This window comes from Numenius arquata, chromosome 25 (genome assembly GCF_964106895.1).
Source record: "Numenius arquata chromosome 25, bNumArq3.hap1.1, whole genome shotgun sequence".
Classification (NCBI taxonomy): Eukaryota; Metazoa; Chordata; class Aves; order Charadriiformes; family Scolopacidae; genus Numenius; species Numenius arquata.
The window spans coordinates 2493822-2507001 of NC_133600.1; the positions used below are offsets into that span (position 1 = coordinate 2493822).

The following is a 13180-nucleotide window of genomic DNA, read 5'->3' on the forward strand; positions in this document are numbered from 1 at the left end:
TGTGTGATTCCATGTGTGTCCTTCAAAGCAGCATCCAGAGCCTCTGCACACCTTCCACAGCTGAGTTTGCTTTTTATCCCAGCTTCTCTTTTTAAAGAAGTAGCTAAGACACCAGAGAAAAAGTGATTGCTCTGTTTGGTTATGATTTTATAATAAAATTCAAGCTTAGCTATTTGGGCTTCTAAACAAGACCAAACCCAGATGTGTCTGGGGTTTTCCACAGCTGGAATGTGGAGGATGAGCAGGGGAGAGGTTGGATTTCTGGATTTCTGTTCAAGTGCAAGAGCTCTGAAATAATTGCTTCAGAGGAGAGAAATTCTTTCATCCCGTCAAGGATTAAATTGAAAACAAACAAGCAAAAAACCCACTTAAAGTTGCAAATGTGGAGGCTGGGAAGGACACAATAAACCTCAATAAATATGGAAATAGCTGTCCACTGGTATTTTCTTATTCATTCATTTAGATTATAAATGCAGCCGTTATTTAATTTGTAGGCACTTAAAATCACTTAAGACACGATTGAAGCCTACTTGATACCTGAGCACTCAGTGTGTGCAAAGCCCTTTGGTGACAGTGACAAAGACCGAACGATTCAAAGAGAAAATTCCCCCAACCAGGAAGAAGGGGTTAATTCTTTGACAATTATTCCCCTCTTAAATTTTCTCTATCTAATTTTCCAATGGATTTAAGGATTTTAATGGGTTTAAATTCACTGGATTTAAGGTGCCTTCAGCCTCTGTCGTAGTGACACGGCAAATGAAGTTTAAGTGTCCCCAGTAAGGGCTTTGGAGTCCCGGCTGCTGCTCCCTGGCTCCGTCTCCTCTCCCGCTGAGGACTCGGCTCAGCCCTTGTTAGCGCCAAACTGGCTAAAGCCAAGTTGGACATTCTGTCGTCACGTATCCATGGCTGCAAAATTGTCCTTCTCCCTCCCAAAAGCAGGCGCTTGGGGATTGAAAAATTCCAGTTTGGTGGAAAAAACTTGAACTGACACATCTGTCTAATGGGATGGAAAGACGTTCTCCTTAAGGAGCATCCACAGCAGCTTTGCCAACCAGCAAAGGAAAAAGAATTACAGCCTCTTCTGCTCGCAAAAAGCTTTCTGGTTTTACAAAAAAAGCTACAAAAGTGAGCAGCTCCAAGAACAAAGCCACATCAAAGCCTGTTGCCGTTGCTGTGAAAGTGCTGGCAACAGAAAGACATTTTTCTTATCATAGTTGACTATTCAGTCAGGCTTGTTTTATCCGAGTCTAGATAAAGATGGAAGTTTGTTTTTATGGAAAAAACAAATCCTTAAACCCTAATCAAATAGCAAAGTGTCCCCTGAGGGCTCTCTGTCATTCTGTTTAATAACACTTTGTGTTGTAGCACTTGTCTCCTCTTCTCCGGTTTCCATGGGTTACTTGGAACAAACCTTGCCGGGTTTTACACGGGGATGTCACTGAACTTTGCGACATGTGGTTTTAAATTTTATAGGGGATGATGGCATTCGTTAGTTCATTAATTCAGCCATTCAAATAGCGCTTGGCAGCAAACGGCTGTGTGCTGTAAGTAGGGTGTATTGTCAAAACGAGCCTAAGAGTAAACTGCAGGGCTACGATGTCCCTTCCATTGACTAACCCACCCTGAGCAATTTCAACGCTGGTACTTCCAGGGGAAACTCCAAATATCATTATTACGGGATCCGTCTAAAACCAGAGTCTCCGCTGAACCGTTTGCAGGAGGACACCCAGTACATGGCCATGAGGCAGCAGCCCATCCACCAGAAGCAGAGGTAGGTGCTCCTCTGGGCTGCCGCGGGCAAGGTCCCTTCCCAAAGAACGCTGCAGAGACCATCTGGGGACTTGGCTTTTCCTGGGAGCAAAGGGACGTGTTGGGACAGGTCACACCCCAGAGCTGAGCTGTGGAAGAGGGGGCTGTGAGTCACTGGCCACTCTGAGTAGTGGAAGGGTCCAAACCCAGTTCTGGTTGATGCCCCATCCCTGGAGGGGTTCAAGGTCAGGTTGGACAGGGTTTTGAGCAACCCGGTCTAGTTGAAGGTGGCCCTGCTCATGGCAGGGGGTGGCACTGGGTGGTCTTTAAGGTCCCTTCCAACCCAAACTACTCTATGATTCTATGAAACAGCCTTTATCTGCCCCCTGCTCCAGAGAACACCACCATACGTGCTGCTCTTCACTGCCTCCCTCTGACCCAGCTGTGTTTGGACCTTGGCCATGGAGTGATTTGTGCCAAATCAGTGTAAAGGACTTGTGGGCTTGTGTTGTGTTTGGGTGGGGTTTGGGGTTTGTTGTGATTTTTTTTTTTTTTTGGTGTGCAACAGGGCAAGTTAAGTAGTGCTGTGGTTAGTCTTGTGTCTGAGTAATTTTGGATATAAAACACAGTGTGCAAAGGAATTTGGAATTGTCTCCTGGAAGCACGGATGCTTCTGGGTCCTGCTGGAGTGAAGAAGGAGCAGAAGAATTTATTTCTTCAGCTTCTAAAGAGAAAATAAATGCAAAAGTCAGCTCCCAAGACAGCCTGCTCTCTGGCAACCACTCTGCTTCTCATTTTTTTGGTTTTTTCATGTCACCTTGAGCAAACTCTTAACCCCTTTAATTCTGTCTTGGGGGATGCTTTTCGAAAGGAGGTTCTCATTTTCTTCCTCCAGTTATGTAGGTGATATAAACGGTCAGCCCTCAACATGCTGGCCTTCACTGTAACCTCATGTTGTCCACGATGAACACAGGAGTCCACGTGACTGTGTTGCAACCACCGCCTACTCATTTGCTTGTGCCTGTGTCAATCCCACCCCTCTCCATTTAGGTACCGACCGGCGCAGAAGATGGATGGGATGGCAGAGAGCGGCTCCAACAGTAACCCGCACACTACACCGGAGCAATCGGTGGCTGCTCAAAGTCAACACCATCAGCAATTCATAGGTGAGGAGGCGACCTTAATGTGTGAGATATCTCACATCTTGGCTTATAACTTTAAGAGGAAGGAAGGTCTTGACCAGCAAGCCTGGCTGTTCTGCGTTTGTTTGCTTTTCTAATCTACAGGATTATATATTATATAGAATATCTATATTATATACAGTATAATAATATATATAATCTCTATATTCTATGCAGTATATATTCTAATAAGCTCTTGTAACGTCACACTCGCTAAGTTTATTTGCTAACTCCCATACCCACAGGAAGCCTTTTTCCTTGTGCCGTCAGGTCTGTCCGTTCCCTCCAAGTACGTTTTTAATCCATCCGGTTTTACCCAAATGGGACGGAAAGAGTGGAGGGCCTGGAGACCCCGGCTGAGACAGGCAGCCGGAGGGAGAAGAGCAATTCTCTTCCTTGCAAAGGCTGCACTAAGTATCCGACCGCAGATGATCCGTACGGACCTTCTCCTCGTGAGACAAGCTCTTTGGCTTTGCTGGTGGTGGATCTACATGTCTCCAGCATTCAAGTAGAGACACCGAATCCCAGCCAGTGCTGAGCTTGCTCTGAAATACAATTGCTCTTGTCCAATTATATTTTCCATTGTACCCTCAAAATACCAGAGAGACATTTGTCAGGCTTCGGAGAAAACCTAATGGGAAGCATAGTGGATGAGGACAATGTATTCTTGTTTCTTTTATTAGAGAGAAAGAAAACATTTTCCTTTCCACACGGAATAAATGGGCCACGGTTGTTTGCTTTTTCCCCAGTATAACAGAAGGAATTGGGAAAATACTAGATTATCGGTCTCGTTTCTCCTGTTTCATCCCCAGTTGAAACACGAAAGATCGCAACCAGCGACAGCAGCACCTTGTACTCACCTGGAACCCTGAGCGCTCCGAACTCTCACCATCTTTCCCGATTTTTTTATTTTCCCTAGATGTCACCCACGTCTTTCCCGAGTTCCCAGCCCCGGATCTGGGTAACGTCCTCTTAAGAGAAGGGGTCACCATGAACGATGTGAAAACTCTGCAGCTTCTTTACAGGCGACACTGCGAGGTGATTGCTTTGAATATTTTTAATGGATTTCTTAATTGATGTGGGACCTAATGCATGTGCTCATCTCATATCCTGCTCTTAGGAAAAGCTAGAATATAATAGGCAATGCTTGATTTCCTGGGTATTACATCTCAAATTTTGCACTTATGTTATTTTTTCATTCTCTGACTTGTTTTATATCATGTTGGTTATTAAAACAATGCCCCTTCCATTATTTTTGATGTAAATTATTTCATCTAAATGGCAGCATGTGAAATTTCTGCTTAGGCTGTGTGACAGACTGCTGGCAGAGCAGCTCATGGGTTGTGTTCTTCGTTGTTAGGCGACTTTGGATGTTGTCATGAATCTTCAGTTTCATTATATTGAGAAGCTGTGGCAATCCTTCTGGAGTCCTAAAACACCCTCTAGCGATGGCTCTGCTGCCCTGCCGCCCAGGTACCGCTCTGCTTTGATTATTTCTGAGTGCTCCATTGGTTTTTTGGTGGTATTTTAAAAATGCATGAAGTAGAATCATAGAATTGTCCAGGTTGGAAGGGACCTTTCAGATCATCTAGTCCAACCATCAACCTAACTCTGATAAAAACCATCACTAAATCATGTCTCTAAGCACCATGTCAACCCGTCTTTTGAATACTTCCAGGGATGGTGCCTCAACCACTCCCCTGGGCAGCCCATTCCAAGGCTTAATAACCCTTTCTGTGTCAACATTTTTCCTAATATCCAATCTGAACCTCCCCTGGTGCAACTTGAGGCCGTTTCCTCTTGTCCCATCGCCTGTTCCTTGGGAGAAGAGACCAACCCCCCCTGGCTACACCCTCCTTTCAGGGAGTTGTAGAGAGCGAGAAGGTCTCCCCTCAGCCTCCTTTTCTCCAGGCTGAACACCCCCAGCTCCCTCAGCCTCTCCTCACAAGACTTGGGCTCCAGACCCCTCACCAGCTCCGTTGCCCTTCTCTGGACCCGCTCCAGCCCCTTGATGTGTTTTTTGTGGTAAGGGACCCAAAACTGGACACAGCACTCAAGGTGGGGCCTCACCAGTGCCGAGTATGGGGAGACGATCACCTCTTGAGTCCTACTCACCACACTGTTCCTGACACAGGCCAGGATGCTGTTGGCCTTCTTGGCCAAAGTATTTTCAGCTTCATTAGGCATTTTGAGGCATTTTGAGGGCTTTGTAGGACTTGAAAGTATTTACTTCCCTGCAGAATCGTTACGAAGAGTGTCAGAAGGGTCTCATATCGTAATGACCACATGAAGTTCAGACCCCAGAGGAAAGCATCTGCTCTGGTTCTGTACATCCATGTGCCTTTTACCTCCTGCAACAAGTGCTAATCAAAAATGCAGAGAGCCTTTGGATGGATGAGAAGGTGATGATGCTTTCGTTGACGGTCAGCAGGAGCAGACAGTAATGAGTCCGTGTCATTAGGTGTCAGTCCCGAGTGACATCCCGGGCTTTGAGGTTTCAGTGACATCTAGACCGACTCTCTTCTTTGGCTGCCTGTCCAGACCTTGAAGTGCCTCGTGTTTTGAGGCAGATAATGGCAAACAAAGCTGCTCTGATCTTTGTACTCCTGCCTGGCTTGGTGTTATTTGCCTTTTTTTCATCCTTTGTGCGTTGGTTGCCTGACAGGGGAATAGAAATAAGTGAAAACAGAGAAAATTGAAAAGGTGAAGGTTTCTTCTTAAAATTTGTATAGTGAGTCTCTACTGTCCACTTCTACTGATTGTATAAGAACTTCTGATACTGACAGTTTATATTCAGAAGAAAAATAGTAAAAGTTTGAGTAATAAGCAAGTATCACCTAATGATCTGCAGAATATGGCCCTGTTGTCCTCGGTAGATGTTACCCAATGGATGCTTTCCCACAAAGAATCACTGTAGCTGCGTTTCACAGAATCACAGAATCTTCTTGGTTGGAAGGGACCTTTGAGATCATCGAGTCCAACCACAAAAAAAAACCCCAAAACAACCAAAAAACCACCAAACACCAAAAAGAAAACAAAAACAGAAACAAAAACCACACAAAACAAACACCCAGAACCACACCCCACACCCACCCACAAACAGACCCAACCCAACAATCTCGGGCGCTAGAGCATGCCCTGAAGTGCCATGTCTACATGTTTCTTAAATACCTCCAGGGATGGCGACTCCACCACCTCCTGGGCAGGCTGTTCCAGTGCCTGACCACTCTCTCAGTAAAGTAATTCTTCCTAATATCTAATCTAAACCTCCCCTGCCCCAACTTCAGACCATTTCCTCTGGTCCTGTCATTATTCCCTTGAGAGAAGAGGCCAACACCCACCTCTCTACACCCTCCTTTCAGGTAGTTGTAGAGGGCAATGAGGTCCCCCCTCAGCCTCCTCTTCTCCAAACTAAACATGCCCAGTTCATAGATTCATAGATTCATAGATTGGTCCAGGCCGGAAGGGACCTCCAAAGGTCATCTAGTCCGACCTCCCCGCAGTCAGCAGGGACACCCCCAACTAGACCAGGTTGCCCAGGGCCTCGTCGAGCTTCACCTTGAATATCTCAAGGGAAGGGGCCTCAACCACCTCCCTGGGCAACCTGTTCCAGTGCTCCACCACCCTCATGGTAAAGAACTTTTTCCTAATATCCAATCTAAATCTCCCCTTCTCCAACTTAAAGCCATTGCCCCTCGTCCTGTCACTGCAGGCCTTTGGAAACAGATCCTCCCCAGCCTTCCTGTAGGCCCCCCTCAGGTACTGGAAGGCTGCTATGAGGTCTCCCCGGAGCCTCCTTTTCTCCAAGCTGAACAACCCCAGCTCCCTTAGTCTGTCCTCATAGGAGAGGTGCTCCAGCCCCCTGATCATTTTGGTGGCCCTCCTCTGGACCCGCTCCATCAGGTCCATGTCCTTTCTATATTGAGGGCTCCAGACCTGCGCACAGTACTCCAGGTGAGGTCTCACCAGAGCAAAGTGGCAGAATCACCTCTCTGAGTTCCCTCAGCCTCTCCTCGTATGACTTGTTCTCCAGACCCCTCACCAGCTTGGTGGCTCTCCTCTGGACACGCTCCAGCAGCTCAATGTCCTTCCTGTAGTGAGGGGCCCAGAACTGAACACAGCCCTCGAGGTGAGGCCTCACCAGCGCCCAGGACAGAGGCACCATCACTGCCCTGCTCCTGCTGGCCACGCTGTTCCTGATACAGGCCAGGATGTTTGATTGTTTCAAAATCTCTTTTCCTTAAGGGTGTCTCCCCGGGGCACATTGCAGCCCCCCGGGCAGAGCTGGGCTGGGTACACACAGGCTCACTCGGGTACTGGAGGCAGCATTTCTGCAGAGCTCTGTCTAAACTAACCCCAGTAGCTCTCCGTATCACTGCTAATAATCAAGATGGGTAAATAAAGCGCTCCCTCCCCCTGCTCTCTCTCTATGCAGATATAAAACCAAAGGGGCAAACTGTTTGAAAGTATGAAAAAATGCAGAATATGGTTCCACTTAACAGAAATTTTAGGTACTCTATAGCCCATTTCTCCATGTTAGAGTTCTAGGAGTGTGTCTGTGGAGTTCATTTACTAAAACCGCCCAGGCAGAGGCTGTAACTACCTCTTTATAGTATGTCCAAGCCTTGGCTTTAATGGTTTTGATGTAATGCATGGGGAAAGTCCCTTGCAAATTCCCAGTTCCCAGCGTAATGTCTTGGTAGCTCTGCTTTGATGCTCTGGCAGGGCGTTAAGGCTTCGGTTTTCTCTGCTTGCTGTTCAACCAAATACCGTACGCCTTAATCACGCAGAAGATGTTTCCATACATCTATAAAGTGGAAATAATGCAGCTTGATTGACCTCATTCAGTTAGAGACAATATACTCTGTTCTCATCAAAACACCAAATCTTTTTCCTTCTGAAAACACTCAGCATTTGAAGGTGTTAAATGCCTTGAAAACCATTTGTAGGATCTGTTAATACCAGCTAATCTGCTCAGACAACATTCGCTGGAAATATTTGTCCCCGCTGCTAGAGCTGAGGAGGTTTAGAGCACGGGGGAGAGGTGTGAAGGATTTGGAAGTAGCTGGGTCTGTGAGGAGGAACCAGCCGAGCCTTTGCTGGCTGAAATGGCTGTGCTGAAGTACAATTCCCAGGCACACGAAGCGAAGGCAGGCGGTCAGGCACAGGGAGACGTGGATTTGAGGGAAAACCGTTCAGAGCTCTGTCCCCATGGATGGAGAGGAGCTTGCGGAGTCAGAGAGGACTTGTACAAACCATCAGACATTTGCTTCTGAAAGAAACATGAGTGGGTTTTTTTCTGCTGAAAGCTGGGGTTAGGAATGGAGGGGAAGGTGAACGCGCTGAATGCAAACCTGCTGCTAACGCTGCCTCCCTCCTCTTCCTCCCGCAGCGAAGAGGAACATGAAGGGACCCTCCCGAAAGACAAGCTGATCACTCTCTGCAAATACGAGCCCATCCTCAAGTGGATGAGAAGCTGCGATCACATCTTGTACCAGGCCCTGGTGGAGATTCTCATCCCGGACGTGCTGAGGCCGGTGCCCAGTGAGTATCCTGCAGCGCACGGGTGCCGGCTCCGCTCCCGCTCCTCGCTGGGGCTGAGTCACGGGATGCTGCGTCTGACAAACAGCCATCCGTGACTCACTCGGTCTGGCTACCGCTTGCCACAAAGATTTCCATTGTAAAAACTTGGTTTAGAGGGTTTTGTTTTGAATACAAGCTAAAATATTATGGCAACAGCAATGTTGCTGCTGCAGCGTTGCTCTGCGTCAGCGGTGCTTTGTGGCCCCTGGAAATTCCCATGCTTTTTTAAAAATTGGGTTTATTGCATATCGCATCTCCTGCCGTTGGCGAGGAGTCAAGGTGAAAGCAGGGGCTGAAGGCAGGACTCGGCATGGCTAATCCTTGTGACATGTTTCCTTGGAGACAGCGTCATGTTTACATAAGACCACCCTGTCCCTTATGGCACCTCCTGGAAATTTGGGGTCAATTTTCGCTTGGGAGATGAGTGATGGGATACCGAGGGTTTGCCCTCTGATTTGGCTCCTCAATGAAGTTCCTGCGTCACTCTCCCCGAGGCTCCTGGCTTGAGGAGGACGGGAAAGCCACATCCTTTGGAGCTGTTGTTGTCAGTCTACACGCCGGGACACGTGTGGCTTTAGAGAGCGTGTTTCTGCATTTGGAAAATGCTGGGAAGGACCATGAGTAAGAAAAGGATAAGAAAGAATAAGAAAATAAGGATAAGAATAAAGATAAGGATAAGAATAAGGATAAGGATAAAAATAAGGATAAGTTTAAGAATAAGGATAAGGATAAAAATAAGGATAAGAATAAGAATAAGAAGAAAAGTTTGAGTAACAATATTAGAGAATAAGAATAATAAGAATAAGAAAGAATAAGAATAAATAAGAATAAGAATCATAGAATCATAGAATGGTTAGAGCTGGAAGGGACCTTAAAGATCATCGAGTTCCAACCCCCCTGCCCTGGGCAGGGACACCTCCCACCAGACCAGCTTGCTCAAAGCCCCATCCAGCCTGGCCTTGAACCCTTCCAGGGATGGGGCATCCACAACTTCCCTGGGCAACCTGTTCCAGTGCCTCACCACCCTCACAGTAAAGAATTTCTTCCTAATATCTAATCTAAATCTCCCCTCTTCCAATTTAAAACCGTTACCCCTTGTCCTGTCACTACATTTCCTGACAAAGAGTCCCTCTCCGGCTCTCCTGTAGCTCCCTTCAGGTACTGGAAGGCTGCTATGAGGTCTCCCCGGAGCCTTCTCTTCTCCAGGCTAAGGATAAGAAGAAAAGTTTGAGTAACAATATTAGAGAATAAGAATAAGAATAAGAATAAGAATAAGAATAAGAATAAGAATAAGAATAAGAATAAGAACAAGAATAAGAAGATTTTGAGTGCATCTCAGGACCCAGCTGATTTCCCTGATGCTAAATGGAGCTCAGAGCTGACCAGATGAGCGGCTGTGCTTTCCACCGCACGCCTAAGCTAGAAAGCGATGTCCGAAGATACAGAGCAGCCTTTCTAACTCTGCAGGCTTCTTTGCAGGCACACTCACACAGGCGATTCGGAACTTTGCCAAGAGTTTGGAGGGGTGGCTGATGAACGCAATGAGTGAATTCCCCCCCCACGTCGTGCAGACCAAGGTAAGCAGGGGGAGCACAGGGCAGGTCAGGGCGATGAATTAAGTGTGTGTGTGTGCATGGTGCAGTTTTCCACAGCGACTGGAAATCACTGCTGGGGTTTGGCCACGTGTCCTCCAGACTAGCACGGTGTAATGAATAATTATCAACCAAAATCAGCAAGGAGTGGGAGGACAGGCAAGGCAATTCCTTTGGACCAGAAGCTGCTGATGCTCTGTCCGTTGAGCCATTCCCACGTCCTGAAATCGCAGATAAAGCTTTCTGGAAGAAAATCTCTGCACTGGGGTGAAGCTGTGCCACTAGAAAGTAGAGGACACCTCATGGACTGAGGGGCATTGCAGAGACTGAACCTCAGGCTCCTACTTCCCCTCTTCTAAAGCCATGGATTCTTGCAGCCTGGTCTCACCTCGCTGGTCTCTGCTGGAGACAGAGTGTGAAAACCTGTTAGCTTAAAGAAAATAAACGCTGAGGCTGGTTTGCAAGGTGCAATAGATGCTCCAAAAGTGCTGCTCATGTATGCCATGGGCAGCAGCAGGGGTGGGACTGCGTGGGGGACCCCAGCTGATGGGCGGTGTGTGCTTGGGCTCAGCGTTGAGGAGCGTTTGCCCCCAAGCCCTGTGGCCTCCTGCTCATGGTGCCCTGCGTCCTGTCTTCCAGGTTGGGGTGGTGAGTGCCTTCGCCCAGACGTTACGGAGATACACGTCCCTGAACCACCTGGCTCAGGCCGCCCGGGCCGTGCTGCAGAACACTTCCCAGATCAACCAGATGCTCAGTGACCTCAACCGGGTCGACTTTGCCAACGTGCAGGTAACTTATGGCATCTTTTCCTACATCGTGTCCAGTTTTGGGCACCTTAATACAAGAGAGATATGGAGGTGCTGGAGCGGGTACAGAGGAGGGCAACGAAGCTGGTGAAGGGTCCGAAGAATAAATTGTATGAAGAACGATTGAGGGAGCTGGGACTGTTTAGTTTGAGGAAGAGGAGACTGAGGGGTGACCTCATCACTCTCTATAACTACTTGAAAGGACACTGTAGAGAGGTTGGTGCTGGTCTCTTCTCACAAGCAAATAGCGATAGAACAAGAGGGAATGGCTTCAAGCTGCAACAGGGTAGGTTTAGACTGGACATTAGGAAACAATTCTTCACAGAAAGAGTGGTCAGACACTGGAAGAGGCTGCCCAGGGAGGGGGTGGAGTCACCATCCCAGAATGTGTTTAAGAGTCGTTTAGATGTGGTGTTGGGGGATATGGTGTAGGGAAGAGTAGGGTTGTAGAGTAGGGTTGATGGTTGGACTCGATGATCCCAAGGGTCTTTTCCAACCTAGATGATTCTATGATTCTATGATCGTGGTGTCTAGAACTGGGACTCTAGAATGAGGTTGTCTGCTGGTAACCAGCGTCTTATTTCCAACACTAAGGAGCAATTAAATGAACAATTTAATGGGTTTGGTGTTACTTTTTCCAGGTAAGTCTGACATCTCACTGTGAACAGTGGAGAAGCTAGTAAGGAACAATACCAATGCTAACAATAATACAGTTCTAACAACAATATCATACTGTGGTCTGGACAGATCAGAGGAGACATGATTCAGAGCTGGTTTGGAGCCCTTGTCTCCTAGAAATGAAGTTGAATACCTGGGTTGGGATGCACCAAACGTGCAGGCTTGGTCTGAGTAACTGTCAACCCTTCTTCCCGAGCAGGAGCAAGCCTCATGGGTGTGCCAGTGCGAGGAAGGCATGGTACAGAAGCTGGAGCAGGATTTCAAGCTCACCCTGCAGCAGCAGAGTTCTCTGGACCAGTGGGCTAGTTGGCTGGATAATGTTGTCACTCAAGTCCTGAAGCATCATGAGGGTAGTCCCAGCTTCCCCAAGGCAGCCAGGCAGTTCCTGTTGAAATGGTCTTTCTATAGGTACATTTTCTTTCTCATTTTGGAGTGTTTTGGAGCTCAGGAAGGACATGGACCTGTTGGAATGGGTCCAGATGAGGCCACAAAGATGATCAGTCCTTCTGTGAGGACAGGCTGAGAGAGTTGGGGGGGTTCAACCTGGAGAAGAGAAGGCTCTAGGGAGACCTTAGAGCCCCTTCCAGTCCCTAAAGGGGCTCCAGGAAAGCTGGGGAGGGACTCTGGATGAGGGAGGGGAGCCCTAGGAGGAGGGGGAAGGGTTTGACACTGAAAGAGGGGAGATTGAGCTGAGATGTGGGGAAGAACTTCTTTGCTGTGAGGGTGGTGAGAGCCTGGCCCAGGTTGCCCAGAGAAGCTGTGGCTGCCCCATCCCTGGAGGGGTTCAAGGCCAGGTTGGAGGGGGCTTGGAGCAACCTGGTCTGGTGGGAGGTGTCCCTGCCCAGGGCAGGGGGTGGCACTGGGTGGGCTTTAAGGTCCTTTCCAACCGGAACCATTCTAATTCTGTGATATTTCTGCACCAGGCTTAGGGCATGTAAATAGCTCTTTGAAAAGCCAAGGCTGAGTTCTTTACTCCCATCAACTCTGGTAACTGGTGCTTTGCCCAGTACAGAAGGGAGTCTTGTGTCTCCTGTATCCTTTCAGCATGGGGGTAGGATACTCCATCACTGATTTCTTAAAGTTCTTTGATGCTCTTGGGTTACAGGTAGAAACAGAGCGCTGTGTCCCACGGTACCTTCAGGGTCAAGAATTCACATCAGCCTGTGATGCAAACATAAACCATAACCTAAATATTTTGTTTCCCGGCCGTTTTTTCAGCTCCATGGTGATCCGTGACCTCACCTTGCGCAGTGCTGCCAGCTTTGGTTCCTTCCACCTGATTCGCCTGCTCTATGACGAATACATGTTTTATCTGGTAGAGCATCGCGTTGCCCAGGCAACAGGGGAGACCCCGATTGCTGTAATGGGAGAGGTGAGAATTGTTTATTCCCTAGAAACAAACCCAAACTAAGCAGCGCTTAAAGAGACAGGGTTGGTTCACAAACCGGACGTGTTTTTACAACCATCTTTGCCGAAGGATTTATGGAGTTGTTTTGGGTGCCTGGCACAAGGATCCAGCTCCTCGAGCATCTTCCCTCTTGGCTCGCTAATACCTGAGTGGGTGGGTTTTGGGGCAGTTGAGCATCAGCTG

At 47.9% G+C, this 13180-nt stretch overlaps 1 protein-coding gene across 3 annotated transcripts in view; it reads left to right on the plus strand.

Annotated features, from left to right (window-relative positions):
• RFX2 (regulatory factor X2) overlaps positions 1 to 13180 on the plus strand; it is a 35055-nt gene that overhangs the window by 17468 nt on the left and 4407 nt on the right. For all 3 annotated transcript variants that reach the window (XM_074163624.1, XM_074163623.1, XM_074163625.1), the window contains 9 exons: positions 1652 to 1771; positions 2800 to 2915; positions 3850 to 3968; positions 4291 to 4403; positions 8323 to 8474; positions 9993 to 10090; positions 10745 to 10894; positions 11789 to 11997; positions 12808 to 12961. In XM_074163624.1, the coding sequence (XP_074019725.1) occupies positions 1652 to 1771; positions 2800 to 2915; positions 3850 to 3968; positions 4291 to 4403; positions 8323 to 8474; positions 9993 to 10090; positions 10745 to 10894; positions 11789 to 11997; positions 12808 to 12961 (1231 nt within the window). The remainder of the gene's footprint in view (positions 1 to 1651; positions 1772 to 2799; positions 2916 to 3849; positions 3969 to 4290; positions 4404 to 8322; positions 8475 to 9992; positions 10091 to 10744; positions 10895 to 11788; positions 11998 to 12807; positions 12962 to 13180) is intronic.